At 56.8% G+C, this 20526-nt stretch overlaps 2 protein-coding genes across 3 annotated transcripts in view; one reads left to right on the top strand and one right to left on the bottom strand.

Annotated features, from left to right (window-relative positions):
• CDH23 (cadherin related 23) overlaps positions 1 to 20526 on the top strand; it is a 212050-nt gene that overhangs the window by 176899 nt on the left and 14625 nt on the right. Inside the window, 4 exon segments of the mRNA XM_075025382.1 lie at positions 16576 to 16797; positions 16880 to 16999; positions 19202 to 19382; positions 20242 to 20375. Coding sequence (XP_074881483.1) covers positions 16576 to 16797; positions 16880 to 16999; positions 19202 to 19382; positions 20242 to 20375 — 657 coding nt within the window.
• On the bottom strand, positions 3741 to 14877 carry VSIR (V-set immunoregulatory receptor). Of its 2 annotated transcripts, none has more exons than XM_075025379.1 (7): positions 14708 to 14877; positions 9400 to 9855; positions 8600 to 8647; positions 7104 to 7211; positions 5416 to 5443; positions 4765 to 4952; positions 3741 to 4488 (listed from the first exon to the last, which is right to left on the bottom strand). In XM_075025379.1, exons 1-7 carry the CDS (start codon positions 14769 to 14771, stop codon positions 4451 to 4453), a joined length of 930 nt encoding a protein of 309 aa, XP_074881480.1. In that variant the 5' UTR covers positions 14772 to 14877; the 3' UTR covers positions 3741 to 4450. The 2 variants fall into 2 exon arrangements, with proteins under 2 accessions (XP_074881480.1, XP_074881482.1); XM_075025381.1 differs by having other exon boundaries at positions 4765 to 4949.

The following is a 20526-nucleotide window of genomic DNA, read 5'->3' as shown; positions in this document are numbered from 1 at the left end:
GGGGGAACAGGCACAGGGCACGATGTTTCGGTGACCAGGCCGTTTGGGTTATGACTCGGGGTCCAATCCTGCTGAGTACAGGCTTGAGCCAGAGCCTCCTTCGGCGCCTGGTCCTGTGGGACCCTCTCTTGCAGTCGTTTGGGGAGGTGCCATCTCCCATCTGTAAATGCCAAAAATGTCAAGAGCATCCCAACGGGCAAGCGTGCTGGTGGCTGCAGGAGTTGTCCTGCTCACACTCCGAGTCTGAAAGGTCCTGGGCTGTTGCTCACCCATCTCAAGGTGGGGGGTGGCTGGAGCAGCAGCTGAACCGTGGTTCAGCTCACTGTGGACCGATGTGTGTCTGCTCTGGTGCTTGCAAATGAGAAGAGCTCCAGTTATTACCGCTCTAGCCATTGCCGTCCCCACCATGCGAGATTTGGGCAGCTCTTTGGTCGCGTTGCTGCCGTTCGGAGTACCCTGCCTGCAATAAGGGGGGTCTGGGCAGGTGTTTGGGGGCTGATATGAGACCCCATCCATCATCCTTTGGCCTGAGGAGGTGGCCGCCTTGCTTTTTAGCTACAGTGTGCTGGAGTGCCTGTCTTCTCTCCCTCGCACCTTCCCCACTCCACGAATTTCAAGTCTCGTTATTTGTGCCTTTAAGGAGGACTCTGGTGTGGGAGCGTCAAAAGAGCAAATAACATTTGGGGCATTTTCCAGCCCCGAGTGCTTCCTAACCCCACGGCTCTGCGGGGGTGAGCGAGTGCCTGTGTCCACAAAGCAAGCCCAAACTGTGACACGGGGAGGCGTGACACCCCGCGCGACACCCTGCCATCCTTCCTCTCCCCCACCTCCACCTGCTATCTCTTGCCATCTCTCTGATCTCCCAGCAGAGCTCTCGCTGCAAAGCCCTGCTCTACATTTTGAGGAAACAGGTTGCAACCAGCAGTGCAAACTGCGGCTTGCAACTCTCGCTTCAGGCTTTGCACCTCAACTCCTCCCTGCTAGGTAGTTCACGTGCTTGCTTCTGCAACACCATCTTTTTCTTAAACCCTGCAACTGCTGGCGGCTTAAATCTAGGTAAGACTCTTCTTCCAGAATGAAAGAAGGCAGCTTTGTGTAACTGCAGCACTCATAGCACCAGCTCCTCCTTGTCCCCGTTGCCCGGGCGCCCTGGGAGCATCTCTGATGCTGCCCTGGTGAGGAATGCCATGTGCCGAGCCGGCAAATCCCATTGCCATGGCAATGCCCTCTTGCCTTCCCAGTGCCGGCGAGGACAAGCGACCCAGCTTATCGCTTCACGCTGCCAAAGCAGTGTCCCAGCAGCCTCGCTTGTCCTCAGGGTTTCTGCTGCGTGACCACCACGTCACCGGCGCAAGTTATGCCAGCAGCGACGATCAAAATCCTGCCATGCTGAAGCGAAACAAAGCATCCAGTGACCTGATTCCTGAGCGGAGAGAAGAGGTTTGGCCCTTTTCAGAGCTTGAGGATGCTTAGGTCTTGCGAAAGGCTGCCCTGCATGTCGCTTGCTGACTGCTGGCCTCATGCCTGGGTGATGTCTGTTGGGAGTTTGTCACCCACCAGAAACTTTGGTTTCACAAGTTAAGTCTAGGCTGATGCAATGATACACAAAAGGGATTTATTTTTTGTAACTCGTACATCCCCTCGTGTGCTTCAAGATTTGGCTTTCTGAGTATGGGAGAGGCAGAGGAGACATTGCTGGGAGAGGACTCGGAAGCCCCGCGGTGATCCGTGATACCCAGGACAGCAAGGGTGCATGCAATACTGGCTGTCCTCTTGGGAGCTGGAAACACAGGGGCAAAACGGTAAAGTGCTGATGCCAAAAGGAAAACATTTGCCCCAGAAAGCACTGCAGGAAAGAAAACCTTCACAAGCTGGTGAGCTGCGACTGGAAGGTCTAGGTGTCCTTGTGTGGGAATTGCAGGAGTCCCCCAGGCTCTGCCTGAGCCTGGTGCAAGCCTGCAGCTGCACCTCCCCAAGGGCTGGCCCTGCTCCGGAGTCTTTGGGACGCTTCCCGCAGCAGAAGGAAGAATGTCTGCCCAAGGAAGCTGCAGCACCGACGCGCACCGGAGCAAGGCTCCTCCTGGCACCGGCAGAGCCGGGCACCAGCAGCTGCAGCAAGGCAGGGTGGATCAGCAAAGCCGCTCCTCGCTGCCAAGATGCCTATCTCGCAGCTGCTCCCAGCCAGGACTGCTTCAGCCTCTGCAGTTTCTGTTCCCATCCACCTACTCCAAAACAAGAGTTCAGGTGAAGCACCGCGGCAGCTCCTCACGAACGAAGTCCCGGGTGCTGATGCAGCGGAAAACAGCCGGCAGCGGGGAGCCAGCTCGACGCGCGTTCCCACGCCAGGCGCTTGCAAGAGCTGGTGGGACCCGGCAAGGGCCGTGAGGGCATAAGCATCTTGCTGGGTCACCTTCGCCGTAAGCATCCTGCCCGAAGGTGCGGCGCTGTGCTGTCTCCTCCACCGGTGGTGGGGGCCAAGGCGGGGTGCCAGCACCCAGCGTGCCAGGGCTCCTGCTCCAGCATGTGTAAAACGCTGGGTAGCCATCACCTCTTCCCCCTAAAAGTCTTTAGTTTTCCTTCTGGTGAGCTTTCCAGGTGGGGAACAGTCCCTGATGCCACGCGGTGCCCCGACGTGCCGCACCAGTGCCTCTGGCAGAGAACGTGGCCGCTCAGCTCACCTCTGCCACCCACCGCACCTGCCTGCAGCACAGGGCATCCCAAAAAACGGGATTCCTGCAGCACAGAGAGAAACCCGTTTCCAACGAAGCTTTATTCTGTCGTCAAACAGCGCATTTGTTAGCAAACGGAGAGACTCAGAGAGGGTTTCAAAGCGGTTGGGACCTGCAGGCAGGCAAATCCCCTGCGTGCCTTTCCGGCTGCAGCTGCTGGGATGGGGAGAGGGAAGCGCTGGAGGCACTGGGCGAGCTTCCCTAGAAAAGCCGGGAAAGGGGCCGAGCCACGGCTGGCAATAAAGCACGAGTCCCGTGCTCAGGAGGTCACATCCGCGGTGGGGGCATTGGTGCTGGCTTCTCCTTTATCCCTCTGCCCGCGGCCAGACTATCTTGAAGTTGCTTTTACTGAAGCCAATGCCGGATTAATCAAATCCTGCAGCGGGCCAGGGTGTCCCCGGCCCATTGCAGAGGCACACGCTGTTTCCTCCAGCTACGTTGTGTGAAAATTCGGCATGCTGCCGGGGATGCTCTGCCTGGGCACGCTGCCTGGTATGGCTGTTGCTCAGGTCTGACGCTGTTTTGGTATGACTAATGTTTATGTTTTTCTAGTGGCAATTTTTTCCCCATTTTACAACAAAAATAGAAGCAAGAGAAAAAAAAAACGAACACACCTTTTGAGTAAAAGTGTCTACCACAAGGTTTTATCTCCTTGCCATGGGCTGAGTCATGCTGGAGCCTGACCCACAGCTTCTTTTGGATAAGCAATGCCAGGGTGCTGTGTTCGGACGGAGGATGCTGTGAGGGCACCCATGTCCCCCAGGGCATCGCAGGGTCCCCCGGCGTGGCTGAAGGCAGTGGTCCCGGGGATGGTTGCTCTGGCCGTGCTGGCCCTAGGAGGATGGGAGGAAGGCAGCCGGAGGGTTTCCCACCACCCACTGTGTGCTCCCGTGCCTCCACCTCTCCGCAGGGACTCTCAGCCATGTCACAGGAACATCCTCCAAAACCCTCCAGCTGAACTTTCTAATTTACAGGCATTAAAAAAAAACAAAAACAAACAAACAAAACCCATAAACATCCTTTTTTTCTTTTAATCAGCACTGATAATGAAACAAACAGAAAGATAAATTCCCCCGATCCCAAGCCGAGGATAAAATTGCAGCAGAAATAAGGCTCCTCCTGACACGTGTCCAGCCGAAAACGCGGCAGGCTCGCCAGTCCGTGGCTGTCTCAAAAGGCTGGTGGGGAAGGAGGGCTCCACCAGCGGCAGGGAGCCTCTCCCCTTCCTGTTTTGCAAAGAAAAATGTAGTACAAGGCTGGCCGGTGACCCTGTTTTGTCTCGCGGTGGATAAGGTACTTCACCATCCGCTCCCAGAGAGGATGTTCAGTCAAAGATGCAGAAACAGGTTGATGTTGCAGAGCTTGAACTCCTGGCAATAAGTTAAATCCTCGGGGAAGTGTGCAGGTGCGGGTCATCCTTCCTTCCCTGCATCCCCAATTTTTAGCTAGTCCGTAAAACGTGAGCAGTACAGAGGCATGCTCTTCTCCATAGAAATAAGTAGTTAAAAACTGAAATCCTGGCAAAAGAGGTTCACTTCCAGCCCCAGGGCAGAGCCGGGACAGGAGGCAAGGGCAGGGCTCCTGCACTCAGCTTCATTTTTTAAGACTTTGCTGCCCGTGGCCCTGCTGCCCCCCCGGGGGTCTCGGCTGGGCGAGCATGGCGTGGTGGCTGCCTGGCCTCTCCCGGCTGCGGCTGGGGCGTGTGGTTTCCTCCTGGGTCTTTAGGCTTTCAAGGAACTTGGTGAGTCGGGAACAGGATCTGGAAAAGGACAGACCGGGGGTATTAGTCCAGCTTGCAGCTGCGGGGATATGCTTCGGGAAGTGGCCAAACTCTTGCTTTTGCACTGAAAACAGAGGATTTGGGTCTTTCTCATCTTCAAAGCCCTGGGACTTGATGTCCCACATAATACAAAATTTGCAGCTGGTATTTAAACCCCTCTTTCCCGTTCACCACCCACCCCCCCGCCGCTGCCCCTTTCCTTCCCACCCATCCCACAGTGGTCCCCATGAGGGCTCAGCATCACCGGTCACTCACCCAGCGTTGGGAAGAAGCAGTCCCCGGGGCCGGGGGGGGACAAGGGGGTGCCAGGCTCGGAGAGCAGATGCCGGCCGGACTCGGAGGGCTGTCGGCTGGCCATGTAGGAGAGCTGGGGTCGGGGCCGCTGCTCCGTGCTCGCCGAGGGGACTGCCTCGAAGACGGGGTTTTCGATGCCCTGGGCGCTGCTGTGGGAGAAGAGAGAGTGTGAGAGGTGGGGATTTGCATTTTTATTTCAGGAGGTTTTTTTATCCCTAGGGTCTTGGCTGAGCGCTGGGAACAACCGAGCAGGACAGGGAGCAGGTTCAGGTGGTGGCACCTCAGCTGAGAGCAAGTGGGGGGAAAGCTTAGCCAAAAGGCACCGTGGTTTCGAGTTCTCCTGGAGCAGGGGGAGATGCATGCCTTGGCACAGGCAAAAAGAAAGGAGACGCTTCCCACTCAGAGGAAGGGAAGAGAAACAGCGGCTGCCCGGAAAGGGACAGGACCCCAGGCGTGGGTGCCACCAGCATCCCCTTCGCTCTGCCGGGCTGAGGGCACACGCTGGCTTCGAGGGGAGGGGAGGAGAGGACAAAGATCCTTGGGGGGTCTGGGATGGGGGCAGAGGGGGCGCAAGGAGCTTGGGGGAAGGTGGAAGCACGTGGGTTTCCTCACCTGTCCATCCTGACAAGCTCATGGGCACCTGCCAAAGACAAAACGGTTGGTGTGAGTGCTGGCAGCGTGAAGCCCAGTGTCAAACCCAGACCCTGCCACACTGTGGCAAGATATCGCGTCCCAGCTAGAGGATCTGGTTGCAAAAGTATGTCACGTAGATGCTCACGTACCCAAGAGACGGGCCACTGAAGAACACCAAAACAGTGCTGTTTTCTGGTGCCCAGTTCCTCCTCTTCCTCTCCATTCCTCCCTCCCTTTCCCCCTTCTTTAGCATCAGCCTCTTCTTTGCTCCCAAACCGCCTTCTCCGCATCCCTGCCGTCTCCTGCCTTGTTCACTCCCCAGCCCAGCCTCCTCCCAGATTGAAACCATACGCTCCGAAGAAGGGGGAAGGAGGTGTTTCTGCCGGTGCGGGGCAAGGCAAGGCGCAGCTGCGATGCCCGGGCTGCAGCCTGGCCCCGCTCATGACCAGATGCACCCACCACCCACTTGTGACACCCTCCCAGGGCTCTGCAAAACCCTGCCCTAGCATTTGGCTGCCCTTGCGTTTGTCCGTGCAGCACCCTGTTATTTATTTCCTCATCCCCTTTGCCACAGCAGATCCCACAGCCCGTGTTACTCGGGCGTGCTAGACGGCTGTACGGCGAGCATCCCCAGCCCAGGCGCACAAGTTTTGGCCCAGACTGTGCCGATGGAAAGCGCCCGGTGGAAATAACCTGTAGCTAACCTGGTCTGAGACATCCCAGGAGCAAATCCCCTCTGGGTTTTGCCTTCCCTTTTGGGTTAAATAGCATCCAGGCGACAATTTGCAGCACGGGGCGGGGGGGGAGCTGCACCCCGGCCACGGCAAAATGGATGCGTGAAAGCCTAAGGCCAGTCTTTTTGGCCGGGGACGGATGTCGAAAGCGCAGTTCCCGTTCTCGTGGCTAGCATTGCGCCCACTGCTGCTGCAAAAAAACCCACTTCTCCAAAGGGTTTGCTCAGAGCCGCACAGCCACCCACCAAGCTCGGCGAGAGAAACCACAGGGTCCCCGGCTTGCCCAAGGCCTGATGAAATGGCTCTGCCGGTTAAGATGGTGCCCCTTTCTGCTTAATTACTGAAATCACTGCAAGCCAGGCACGGGCAGGAGCTGGGAGCCGGCTTCACCTCAGCACAGCCTGGTTTTCTAGGGCTGGGGCAGTGGGGGGAGACCTGGCTTGCTGCAGTCCTATTGTTATAGACTTATAAGGGCTTTTTTTAAAGGCAGGGGGAGAAAAAGCACAAATAAGGCTTTTTCAGTCACTTAGGAGGTAAAGCTATTTCAGCTGTGTGGTGGAGGGAGGGATGAGCCAGCTCTCGCAGTGGATGGGGAGGAAAGGGCTCAGCGGGGAGGGGGCCTGGCAGCATCTTTGCTGCCTCAGTGCCCCCAGCACGGTCCCGGGGTGTCTTGCGGACCTCGTGGGTCCCCCTCCTTGCTCCTGGACCCCCCCACTCCTCGCCGGCAGCCTGCAGGCATGCCCTCCCCTTCCCAGGGGAGGCAACTGGCAGGGACCTGTCTTCGGGCCACCTTCCACGGTACCCGTGGGACTCGCGACAGCCGAACCAGCTCACCCCAGCGGAACATGTCCCATCCCATAAATCCCATGCTGACGCAGCCCGGGAGACGAGACGGGTGTCCCCGCCGGCGGCTGGCGAGGGGAGGGTACGTACGTCTGCTGCTGACGGCTTGTCTCTGCTTGTAAATCAGGAGCAAGATGAGGGGCAGGCAGAGGATGCCCACGATGCAGGCGCCCGTCGCCAGCGCTGCGGCTGTGATATCTGCAACAGGAGAGAGCAGAGCTGGAGCGGGCAGTGGGGAGGGTTCGCTTTGCGTTTCCTCGGTTTCCTCAAGCCGTAGCAGAAGCACAGGGCAACGCCGGCGTTGCCCCACGCCTGATGCGATGCGGCTCCGGCACGCACAGGCAGTCCGCTCCTAGAGGGATTTATGCTGGGATGCCATGCTGGTTGCAGACATAAGCTCTGAGGCATCATTTTAGGACCTTGACCAAAGTCCTTCATTGCTGGAGGATATCCCAAGGTCTTTCTTTGGTCTTCTAGATATGAGGAGAGAAGCAGGGGCCCTGATAAAGCCCTCTGAAGTCAGCAGAAAGGCTCCCAGCGATTTCAAAGTGTGCTGACTCCAACCCACAGCTGGCTCGTCAAAATCAGGCTGCTTCAAAGGACTCGGGAATCAAAAGGCTCGTTACGCAAGGCCTCTGCTAACGAACGTGCCCCTGGAGTACTCTACCCATGGAGGCTCCCCAGAAAGGCTGGCAGCCTGTGGGCATGTTTGTGGCCATCAGGGTCCACGTGGGATGGCTTGTGGCAGGTCAAGGGCTGCCTAAATCAAGGGCAGGTTCAGCTCAAGCCCTCCTCTCCTGCGCATCCATCTGGGGAAGCAGCGTCTTGCTCTGGGTGTGGTGTTTTGAGGGGGGATTGGTTTTTTCCCCCTTTTCTTCTTTGCCTGGCAGGACAGGGTGTTCCAGCACTTGAGACTGAGGGTTTGAGACAGAAAGCACTACTCATGGGGAGCAGGGGGCAGTTTCCCATGGCCCCAGCCATGCTGCAAACCAATTTTAGCAAAATCTGCCCGTTTAGCAGCCTGCAAACAGGGACAGACGGAGCGACCCACTGAGAAACCACCTGCATAGCGAACTGTGGGCACCTCCAGCGTCTAGACACAGCACTGGGGGAGCCCTATGTCGTCTGAGTGCTCAAGCAAGATTTGGGTTTCCCCTGCTAGAGCATCGCTGCTCGGGACAAGGTGGCATGGGCTTAGGATGGCAGCAGGGTGTTGCAAGAGGTTCCTGCAACTCTTTCCCTTTCTGTCCCTTCCCATCTGCTCATGGCAGTGGCTGCTAAATCCCTGATCGTGTTTTGGTGAGGGGGGAGCTCAGGTGCTTTATAACCACAGGGTGAATGATCTCCGCGGGCTTCAGGACAGTCATGTCCAGGTGACGGGCCAAAGGAATCTCTCCTCAGGCTGGTGACGTGCCTGTCAGATGCACCCTGTGGGGACAGCCTCAGAAATCACCCTCCTGACACCTGACCGTGAGGTTGCATCGGGACACTGGTGTGTTTATAGCAAGCAGCCATCCCTGGGGAAATAAATACACAGGCCAGGGTGGCGAGCGGTGCATTGGAGAAAAGAGGTTTTTTCCCTTTACCTTTGCTGGTGGTGGTATGAAACGTGCAGTTTTGAAGCCCTCCTCTGCCTGCAGAGGAGAAGAGAAAAGCGTGTTAGATCTCAAGGGAGTCGCTCAGGTACCACAGAGGTCCCGCACCTGCTAGCTGTGCTTGCCTTTGCTCACCAGTATTGAGAAAATCAGCCCAGAGCATCCCAAATGCGAGAGTTTAATCCTGGAAAGGTTACCCTGAAATTCCTGCTGCAAGACCCCTTTTCCCTTGCGGCAGCAGAGCCCGTCCCTGGCCGTGCAGGCTCTTTTTTTTTTGGTCTAAAAGAAAAATTGTCTATCCTCACGTGGCAAATCAAGGACAGGAGATGCCTTTTCCTCCATCTCGGGCCTCCCTGGGCAGCTCTCCCCCCTGGGCTGCTGCCTCAAGGTTATCTACAAGCCCTGCATCCCTAGCAATGCCTGCAGCCCTCACCCAGGCTTGAACCACCAGCCAGCTCCTTTTAAGTTGAGGTTTGTTTTCCTCTCTTCCAGAAAGAGGTTGAAGAAGATCAGTGAAACTATGTAGCATGGATTTTATTGCATTCCAGCCTCTTGATTTATTTTTTTCTTTTTTTTTTTTTAAATGTTCCAGTGCTCTCTGGCCCTAATTCAAACCTTCAACATCTGCTCCTCTTCCACTCTTGCAACACAGCTTGGCCTTTCAGCATCAGCTTGCCCTGCCTCCCCAGCCCTGATGCTGCACCCCCCCACCAACCCTCATCTGCTGCCTTGCCCCGAGGCCCCCTGGCATGGATGGGGGGCTCGCAGGGGCTCCCCTCGACCCCCCTCACCTTGCTGGATCTGCAGCTCCACGAAACCATGAGCGACCTGCATGGTGTGGGGTTTGCCGTGCTCCCGCCTGGCCTCCACCGCGTAGCAGCAGTAATTCCCGCTGTCCTGCAGCGTCAGGTTCATCACCACGATGTGAAAGGCACCGTGGTGGTCGGGGACAAATTCCACCCCGTGATGATTGGCTTGCCCCCCAAGGGCGGATTTTTGGGTGCCGTTGCCCAGCGGCTCGTGGTGCTTGCCGGGGTCGTGGTGCAGCTCCTTCTCGGTGACGTTGCGGATGTGCTTCTTCTCGGAGCAGCTCTGGTCGCCGTTGCTGCTGAAGTACCAGGTTTTGTAGAGCAGGTCGTGGCGGTCGGCGAGGGGACCGCTGATCCGGCAGGTCAGGGTGACGTTCTGGCCCTCGGGGCAGATGCAGAGCGAGTACGGGGTGGTGATCAGGAAAGCTGCTGGCCCTTCTGCCGGGGAGAAGGCACGGTGGCCGAGTCAGACCCTACAGTTCTGGCCTTACCCTGAGTTCGTAGCAAAGCGGGGATCCCTCCCCAAACAAGCACTGCAAACCCCACCACCCAGGTTTGCCAGAGGAATGGCTAGGAGTTGCAGAGAGCAATCGGAGAGCATCAACACCAGCCTGCAGGCAGAGGGAAAAAGGACTTCACCCCTGCCCTTAGGGCAAAAAAAACTCGTGAGCTCCCCACGACAAGGGAGATGGGAAGCGTGGCGTGAGCCCTTCGCTTGCTCTATAGCAACATCCCAGGAGGACTGCGAGCTCAACTTCACCCTAGAAATAAGCGCTGGAGGAGAGGCATGCTTTAAATACAGCTGAGCATAGCTTTTAATAGCAGTGGAGAGGGAGAAGTTTGCCCAGAGCTGGCAGAGGTGTGGGGCAGAGAGGTGGGGGGCTGCTATGGGGCACCAGACCTCTGCAAGGCATGCAGAGGATGAGAAGAGAAGCGGGGCAGCGAGGTATGGCTCGTGAATGAGGAAATGCAAGTGCTGCTGAGCCAGCTTCAAAAAAAAAAAGGCAAAAAAAAAAGAAAATAGCTAGGAGGAGCCCGTGCCCCCCGAGATCAGGCGGGGAGCACGTCCCACCCTGTTTGTTTTTCAGCCCCTGGGGAGGAGAGGGGGGAACTGGCCGACGCCGACTGCGAGGAGCTGCTTGGAAATGAAAACAATGTTCAGAAAGAAATCCCTGACCGCTGCCGGCTGCGAAACGTGGGCGGGAGGCCTGGCAGAGGCACAGGAGCGAGGGGCCTACTGCGGCATTACTGGTCCCATCCCAGCGCACCAGTGGAGGGTACTGGTGGGTAAGGGGAGCTGTGCGTGAGGGGCGAGGAAAGACCAAAGACTGGTGCTCTGGCTCCGCCACCACTTTGTGTTTGCAGAATTGCAAATGACACCTTTGAAAGCTGAAGAATAAGGAGATTCTAGGTTCATTTTCTTTAAATTATTGAGCAAAAAAAAAGAGGTTCCCCGGGGCTGGTTTGCAACAGAGAAGACAGTACGAGGACAAGACGTTCTTTTATTTTGCTAACATCCTGTTGTGCCGTTAGCCCCGCCGCCGTTTCGCTTTGAGGTTTTTCATTTGCTATATCGAGCGGGCGTCAGTCGCAGGCGGGGTGTGCTGCGCCTGCCCGGAGCCATCCAGCCAGGCGAGAGGCTCCCCATCGCGTCCTCCTCCCTGCAGGGTCACCGTGTCACCACCCCGGCGTGGGGCTCCGCTTGAGAGAGCGAAAGCGAAAATGTCCTCCGTGCCTTCCACCCCTCCTGGTTATTTATGGCGTTTAGGACGATGGTGACCTCTTAAGCCCCGTAAGAACAGCCATGAAGCCCCCTGAGTCCCAGCAGCCTGCCTGAGGGTGCTATGCAGGGACAAGGGGGGTTTTGGGGAAGGGATCTGCCCCATCGGACCCCCCCCTTCCCAGTCTGCGGCACATAGTGCCAAGGATTCCCGCAGAGCTGGGGACGGCGTGAGCTTTGCCGAACCGCTCCGGATAATCGCTGCGGCATCCCGCAGGGCGCTCCAGCAGCAGCACGTCCCCGCGGCTGCTCTGGGGCAGAGGTTTGCGTGGCCTGAGCTCAACGCTGCCTCGTTTAAGTTTATTTTCAAGGCCTGGCTGCTCCTCATCCTCAGATGCTGCTGGGGCCGGGGCGCTTGGCCAGGCTGGCCGGGTTTTGGCAGGCAGCGGAACGGGTCCCCCACCTCCTCGCCAGCGCATCGAGCACAAAAGGCACCTCAGATGTGTTTCTCGATACCTGCCGCAACGGGAAATGTCCCATTCACATCGGGGCTCCCCTGGGAGCCAGGGGAAGGGAAGCCAGGGCTCTATTGGAGGAAGCCACACTTCCAACACCTTGCAAAAGTATCTACGGGAGTCTTTGTTTTCCACCACCACCCCCCCCCCCCCCAAATAAAACAGGGGCCGTCCCGCTCATCCCCGCACCGTTTGCAAAGCTCTGCCTTACTAAACCATCCAGCCTCCGCCCCCGGGGCTTGATGGGAACCGGCTGGATGGAAAGTCAACACAGCCCACGCTTTCGGCAGCAGCGCCCAGCCGCGGGGAGGGGCAGAGGTTACCACGTGTGCGAAGCCTTCGGCATTACCGACTTCCCTTCTTTCTCCCGAGCAGGGGAAGGCTTCCAAAAGCCATCGAGTGGAGGAGCAAACAGCTGGGGAGGAGAGCTGGCAAGGCATGGTGTGCCCTATAGCAGCGCCAGGGAAGTTGTTGTTTCCTCCCCAAGAGGTAACGAGGCTTTAAAGCTGTGCTAGATGCCAGATGGTGCCCAGAGGAAATGTCTTCTGTCGGCGTCTTTACACTAAAGCTCACGGATCTTAATCTCCCCCGGGCACTGTGGGCTTCTTCCATGCCCAGACCCCAGGTTTGGCTCCATCCCACCCCGGTTGGACCGTTCCCTTTGAAGTCAGTGCTGCTGGCAAATGCCAAAATAAAGCCAGATGCCCGTCTCCGCGCATCTCCGGCTGAGAGAGCCTGTACCCCTCAAGGTCCGAGCCAAGAGCTGTCGTCTTGTCACCATCTGGTAAAGACAGAGGAGGTCTCAAGTGGGTGCCAAAAGTGCCCCTCTTCCTCTTTGGCACCTCGGTATCTTCGGCTCTGACCTGTGGCGTCGCATTGGTGCGGCACAGAGCCCAGTGCAGCGCTGGTACATCCCTGGTGCCGGCACCACTGCCTAGCTTGAAACCTGGGACCTCTCCTTTCAGAGAAAACGAAATGCAAAAAAGTGCTAATGCTGGGGAGGCTGTGTTGCTTTGCCAGCCAACAGCTTAAATAAAACAGGATTTCATGCCAAATTCTGGGTTGGTGACCAAAAGCCTCTCCTGGCTGCTTCTCCTAACTTTGGTCCCCCAGTCTGGCAAGCAGGTGTTTGATTTACACTCCTGTGACTTACAGAAGTGATTTCCACATCATGCCACCTCTTTCTACTCCAGGGAAATCTGGGTGGGAGGGCTGCAGGCTTTGGAGGGCCTCACCCACCGCAGCGGAAAGGCTGCCAGAGAGAGAGCGGCTGCTCAGTGCTCGAGCGAGGAACCTGGCTTTCTTTTTCTGGGAGCTTTTGTAACAGCCTGACATGAAAGTGCCACAAGCCCCATCACCACTGTGCTGTCGTTATGCTTCAGAGTTATCAGCCAGGTGAGATGTGCAGGGGCATCCATACCTCAGCACAAGTACTTACAGCAGGAAAGAAAAAGGAGAGAAAAAATTCACTGAAGATGCCAGAGGTGCCTGTGTTAATGGCCCTCATTCCTGCATCCCAAGGAGCCAAATGGCTTTTCAGCAGCAGGGCTGCTCCCTGGGTACCCATCATCCAGGCCGTGGGGAAAGCAGCCTGGAGCTGCTGCAGCCACCGGAGGGTCCTGCCTTGCTCCTCTCCCAGCACAGCCCTGGCTCGGGGACAGGGTCACAACGCCAGCTTTGCGCTTGGGATGTGATTTTGGAAAGCCCAGCTCAGCTGCCATCCCTTGGGTGGAGAGGAACCACTTCCTCATCCAGCTAGCTGCCAGCATCCCCAAACTATGTAGGAGCTGGATGTCTCCAAGGGCGCTACTTCTCCATCAAGCCCTGCTAAAATTAGCTGGGGGTTCAGAAAGTTTTGGCAAGCGCGTGGTTGCACAAAGCTCAGTTCCTCTGGCACCAGGCTCACGTTGAACATCGGCGTCCGAGCTTGTTGCCTTGCAGAAGGCCTGCTGTTCAGTCCCAGCACCCCAGATGCATAAATGAAATAACTCGAAGCCCCACAGAAATGCTGGGAATCGTTCCCTGATGTTGAGAGTCTCGGATGAGAAGCAAAGCATGCTTCAAGCCACACCAGCCTTGCTGTCCCAGAGGAGAGAGGAGAAGGGACCCCCTGCCCTGCTGGAGCAGGGCATCATTTCTTCCTGGGGATGTGATGGCAGAAATCCTGGAAGCGGTCACTTTGTCATCCCGGCACCGAGGGAAAAGCCAAGCCCGATAGGATGCTCGTCCTCCACCTGTGCAGGGCGGGGGGGGACCGCGGTCCTTCCCAGCTTTATTCTCTGACCCTCCGGCCACAGACGAACTGCGGTTTTAATTGCCACTGCCCCTGTTTCACTGCCTGGCCCTGGAGCCCCAGTATGGAAACACTGCCTGCCAGGGCTGGTGCAGAGTCAGGCATGAAGCAGCCCCCTCCCAGAGCATCCCCCCGCCACACCGCTGAGCGCCCGGCGAGCTTCCAGCACTGGGAAGCGCTTGCTCAGGGAAGGGAAACTCGGCGACCGCACACGGCGGTCCTGGCCCGGCCGGCTGCCCACCCGGAGAAGCTGCCTGGCATGTCCCAGCAATTACGGTGGAGCGGAGCATCCACAGAGAGAGCATCCCAGCCCTGCTCACACAAACCTCCTCTCTCCGCTCCTTTCACCGCGGCGCAGCCAGGGACCTCCGCGGTGCCGGGGCAAAGTGCCGCGCGGGGACGAAGGGTGCCTTTTCCAGCTTGGGATCCCCACCGAGGGGCTGGCAGGGACCAGGGGTGCTGCTTTCCTTCCACGCACTTTAGATCAAAGCGAAGGAGGAAGGAGGAAAACCCAATCCCAGAGTTTTGAAAACAGCAGCTCCCCTGTGGCCCCTTTCCCCCGACGCAACCAGCATCGCGTGAAAAGCTGGCTTGATCCCCGCCCCCGCCCCCCCCTCCAAAATCACAGCGTGAGAAAGTAAATAACCCCCCAAATCCCCCAAATTCCTTGTGCCGAGGCACAGCTCCGGCTGGGCAAACTCTCTGCCCCAGCGAGGAGAGTTTCTCTGAGCGGGGAGGAGAGGAAAGCGAGCTGGAGCTTACCGTGGGAAGCGAGCAGACAGAGCGCGGCCAGCAGCAACCCAGGCCGGGGGGACGTCACCTCCATCGCGACTGGGGTGACCGAAGGGAGTTCACCTCCGCGGAGCCACCCGTACACTCTGAGCAGCCCCGCAGCGGCAGCCGGACTCGCACACACACAGGAAATTTCATTGAGATATTACGTGCGGCAATGGAGAGAACTGCGAGCACCCCCAGGAGGTGAGATGCAGCAGGGAGCGGGGGGTGGCCGGGAGGGGAGCAGCGGCACCCCAAAGGGGCACCCTGCCCATGGGGGACACTTCAGTCCCTACCCATTTGGGCAGCAGCGGGTGCATCTGCTGGTTTGGTTTTTTTTTTTTTCTCCTTACAGCATCGCAGGGGGTAGCTTGGAGCAAGCTGGTACCCCTGCATGTGTTTTCGGGGTGCACAGGAGGTAGCTGAGGAGGATGCTCGCCGAACCGGGGGGACATGTGGGTGCTGAGCCGTCAGGGCTGGGGTGCTGGTCGCCCACCCCTTCTCCGGCAGGAGCCAATCCCTTGGGGCTTGCTTGATTAAAGTGCATTTTGCTTGTAATTATTGTTTTTCCCATGTTTGTGAGGACCTGTCGGGCAGAAACCCTCCTGAGGCAGGTACGGGGAAGTGTAACTCAAAGCGGTGCCAGCTCAGGGAAGCGAATGGAGCTTTTCCCCCCAAAAAAGGGGAGCAAAGCATCCCCCTCCCGCAGCCCATTTACACAGGGGGAGGCCTTTACTCTGCCCTCAAATAGCAAAGCAGCACCGTGGCCGTAACTCCTCCTGGAGCCTTGCTTCGAATTCAAAAGGCATCCAAAAAAAAAAATCTCCGGCTGCAGCTGAGGGCCACCTCATTTCAACACGGTGTTCCCTGGAAAGTGGAGCCTGGAGACAGGTGGAGGTTTGCAAACCGCAGGAAAATTTGCTGTTAACCTGCTCTGAATTTGGAGCGTGCAGTGTAATAGAAAAGGAGCTAATTACACTGTGGCTTTGTGGTTTTTACAGCAAACGGGGTTGTGGTGCTCTTGTCAAAAATGTAACCCTTGCCTGGCTGGAAGAAATTTGTGGCTGGGGAAGGTGTGGGCACAAAGTCCAGAGACTTCAAGAAAATGGTTTATCGTCCGGAGACCCCCATCTCTGAGCTGAGCCCTTAGGCAGGGTGGCATGCTTTTGTCACCTCCCTGTCCCCAGGTGTGCCCCCATGGTGACACACCCAGAAGACAGCCTTCAGTAAGGACATCCAAGTGCCTGTGCAAGGCCAGGTACAGCTGGAAGAAGGTCAGGAGAGGCTGAGCCTGACTGGTGGTGGAATTGTGGTCAGCAGGTAGATGATGGGACCCACGGGAGGTCAGTCCGGTTGTCCGAGATGCTCGCTTTTGTTCCTGCCCAGAGACATGGCAGCATCATGTCCAGGTATTTTCCATCCTACCATGTTGCCACCCTCAGTAATAACAACCCCAACGTCAAGGTGAGGACTCACACATGCCTCCTCCAAAGGCAGCAAGGCACGATGGGGTTCAGCTTCTGGCTTTCCCTCTGCCACAGGCTGCTCCCCAGTATGACCAGCAACGGTAAAAACTGGGTGAAAGGGAGAGGGATCCCACAGAGGCATGCTTTGCTTGGGAACAAGGATGTGATTTAATCTCTGTACCTTTATCTCCGTACCCAACCGTTACCTGGAGATGCGTCTGCAGCCATGGCTCATTTCGTTTTGAGCCCTGCATCTGTTTTGTGTCTTTTGGCAGGGTTGAGCCCACGTTGGTCATTGACCTTGACGGGTCCAGCCTTCCCCAGCCAGCTCCAGGGGCGGCAGAGCCGATCCTTCTACGGCGCTTAACACGATGTCCCCGTGTCCCACAGGCCACCACCGCCGTGTACGTCACCGTCCTGGACGAGAACGACAACGCTCCCGCTTTCCAGCAGCAGCTGTACGAGGTGACCCTCGACGAAGGTCCCGCCACGCTCAACGCCACCCTCGTCACCGTGCAGGCCCTGGACCGGGACGAGGGACCCAACGGCACTGTTGCGTACAGCATCACTGAAGGCAACATCTTGGGTACCTTCCACATCGACAGCGCCACGGTCAGTGAGAATGCCAGCCCCATCCCGGCCGTGTCCCCGTCCCGCTCCCTTCACTCCCGGCCGCTCTCCCTTCGCCTTGCAGGGACAGATCCGCACAGTGAAGGAGCTGGACTACGAGATCAGCCACGGGCGCTACACCTTGATCATCACCGCCACCGACCAGTGCCCCGTCATCTCGCGCCGGCTGACATCGACCACCACGGTAGGGAGCTGCCGGCGGGGTTGCGACACTGCAGCCTCGTCGAGGTTGAGGAGTTCCCCCTCACACAAGCGGTTTCACATCTCCTTCCCAGTGGTCACCAGTCGCTTTTCCCAACTGCGGCCTGTTTGCCCAGTTGCTGTCACCCTGCTCCCTCATGGGCATTGCAAAATAGGGTCATAGGCAGGGGACACTACTCCTGGGTTAATTAGCTCAATTATTTGGTCCTGCAAAGACACAAACAGAAGAAATTCCCAGAATTGCTTTGAAGTTGCATTATGTTTTCTTTAGATGTCCCCTTGGTCCTTCTTGCTTGAAGGGACAGTAGGTAGTAAAGCATTGCTATAGCATTAATTTCTGCTTCATCTTTATCTTCTCAGATTATTTATCTACTTTTAAAATTCCTTTTTCATTCTTTGTATGGAGGTTATTTAAAGCCTCTAGTCATTTTTGTGTTGCTTTTCTCTATAGCTCTTCCATTTTTCCTGGACCACGGTGACCTGAACTCAGTGCACTGCTCAAAGTGTGGGGAGGGCAGACTAGCAGCTCCAAAGCAAATGTTTTGCAGGAATTGAATACCCCGATTATTTTTGTGACCGAAACCAAAATTTGACCGGTTGTACAGCAGACATTCTCCGTGCCCACATTGATTTTGGGGTCCACAGGTGGAAGAGATCGGTTAGATCTTCTGCCTTGGCTCCCTATCATGGACCGTTATGCCTCACCCAGATATCGAGCCAAGCATTTTGTAGTGCCCCAAAAGGAGATAAGTTCTTGTGTGCAAAGGAAAAAAGAGAAACTGAAGGGGAGATATCAGTGTGGGAGATTTCCATGGATAAAATCTGTCCCCGCAAGGCTGGCAGTGCCGTGCTCCACACTTGGGCTGAGGGGAAGCCTTCAGATGTGTGCATCTGATACCGCTGGAGATGCCTTCCTGGCCCAGGAAAACTGCAGCGGAAACCTTAAGACCTGGGGTTTAACTGCCAGCAGGGAAGGCGGCAGCTGCCAACGTGCTGCAGGCAAAGGCAGAGCTTTCCCTGCTCTTGGCCCAAGAGGAGATGTGAACTTGGAAACCCCTTCAGCAACAAGTTCTGAAGCTAGAAAGGATAGGAAACACCCTCCCTACACGGCCCATGGAGTTTGTGCCAGCACTGTATGAAAACATAGCTTTTAGGAAGAGGCTTAATGATTATTTAAGATCCCAAGTGATGGGAAATCCATCACCCTGATAAGGCGTGCCAGTGTTTATTTTCTCCACTGCTAGGAAGTGGAGCAGAGACTCAGATACACTCTTGTGTAGATTTAGCCAGTAACAAATGCCCATCTGATGGATTTTACTATCCTCTAACCCCGGAGGTCGGAAAGCTCCTCATATTTCAGTATCTCTTGTGACCACCCATACCACCAAATCTCAACCTTTTATTAGTCACTGGAGACTCTCATCCTCAGGCAGCGTTTCTGTGCTGTGCAAGGTCCCTGAAGCCGAGCAATGGAATAACCCTCTTTGCAATATAGTATAGAGCTATATAAATATCTTCTATGTAGTGTGACTCAGGTAAAAAGCAAGACTCAAGTTTGTTGGAGCCCCAGCTTTGCCAGCAGCCCCGTGGTCTACTCTGCCCTAAAACTGTTGATGCTTTCCCTTTTTGAGATCTGTATAATAGATTTCTAGGCAGCTAAGTGTGCCGTAGGAAGGGATGCTAAGAGGGGAAACGTGCCAATGGTGGTGTTTTGTGTTGGACTAAGGACACAAGCTGCAAATTTTTTCAAGTTTACTCAGCATTAGGAATGAAGCCCTTGGTGGAGGAAAAGGAGTGAGCAAGTGTGCAGCTGGCTGCAGAGATTGGTGGTCAAATCCATGTCTGTGGTTTTTGTCTATCCAGCTTGGGTATCAGGATGTGAATGTGGAGAACATTGGGCTTTTGCACTGACCTCTCCATCATTCTGTGTGGCCCAGAGGTTGAAAAGGGCCCCACCTGTGTGCGACTGGAGTTTCATAGTGTTGCTGTAGGATGGGCTTGATCAGGAATAACTGAGTTTGAGTCTCTGAACTGTGAGCTGGATGTTCGGTGAATCCAGCAAAGCCAGAGATACGGGAGGTATTTTACAATGTCACTTGTCCACGGCTTCCCATGGCCAGAGGGCTGGTCTCCCCCTTCCATCCCTCTCCTCTCACCGCCCTCCACCCGCTCACCCTGACCGCAGGTGCTGGTGAACCTCAACGACATCAACGACAACTGTCCCACCTTCCCGCGGCCCTACGAGGGTCCCTTCGACGTCACGGAAGGGCAGCCCGGCCCACGCGTCTGGACCTTCCTGGCCCACGACGGCGACTCGGGACCCAGTGGGCAAGTGGAGTACAGCATCATCGCCGGGGACCCACTCGGTGAGCGGGGACGTGGGGGCATCACCTCTTCTTCTGGTTGCCCCATGGAGGAACCTGGCTTGCCGGAGCGCAGGCGGAAGCGTTTCAGAAAAGCCGTCCTCCCTCCCAGCGAGCGCTTCTGCGAATTCAGCCTTTCGACACCAGGAAATCCTGTTTTGAGCAACAGGAAACTTAACCTGTTCATGGCTGGCCAAGGGGGTGGCCGGGGGTTGTGCAAGGGAGGGGGGAAATATGTTAAACAATAAAGGCAAAAAAATTTAAAAGAGCGAAAAACAAGACCGCAGAAGTAGAAACCGAGAGCTGTAATTACACAGCCCCGTTGCCTCACCCCTGTGGGTTTGCAGGGCATTTGGGGACCGAGTTGCTCTGCAACCCGTGACAAAGCTGTAGCTCCAGCCCCACCAGCAGCCCAGAGCAGGTGGCATCCCTAACCAGGGCTGTCCCTCCGGGAATGGGTGGTGACTTTAGCCCAGGCGGAGCCCGGTCCCATCTCCCAGCTGACCCCGCTGCAAAGCTTTTCCAGAACAACCAGGACGCAACCCCTCAGCTTGGGTGGGTCCGTGCCGTGTAGCCCACCCTGCTCTGGCCATCACAGGGCATGGGCAAATGCCCGGAGGGCTGTTGGCATCTTCAGAAAGGCCCAGCCAAGGGATGCAGGTTATTTGGCCATTCAACCCATCCCCTGCTCCTGCTGGTACCTGGGGGTGCATCCAGGATAGTCCCCAGCTGCCACAGACATGGTTTTGTCCCCAAACCCACCATGGTGCCTGTCCCCCGGCTCCGAAACCAGCCGTTCCCCTGGGGAACGGGGCCATTTGCAGCAGCACGGCACGAGCCAGGGCCCTGCTGTCTCTGGCAGGGGAGTTTGTGATCTCCCCGGTGGAAGGGGAGCTGCGGGTGCGGAAGGATGCTGAGCTGGACCGCGAGAACATCCCCTTCTATAACCTCACCATTGCCGCCCGGGACCGGGGGGTGCCCCCACTCAGCTCCACGGTGAGTCCCCCTGGGTGGCGTGAGGGGCTGTGGGGTGCCATCCCCACCCTCAGCTCCTTCCTCCTTGTCTCTGCCTTCACTCTCCTCCCCTTCTCCTTTCCCCTGTCCCTGGGGCTTTCCTCCCCCAGACCATAATGGGCTGAGTGGGGAA

The sequence above is a fragment of the Buteo buteo genome, chromosome 4 (genome assembly GCF_964188355.1).
Source record: "Buteo buteo chromosome 4, bButBut1.hap1.1, whole genome shotgun sequence".
NCBI lineage: Eukaryota > Metazoa > Chordata > Aves > Accipitriformes > Accipitridae > Buteo > Buteo buteo.
The sequence above is the reverse complement of the archived record's forward strand: the minus strand, read 5'-3'. Positions and strand labels throughout refer to the sequence as shown.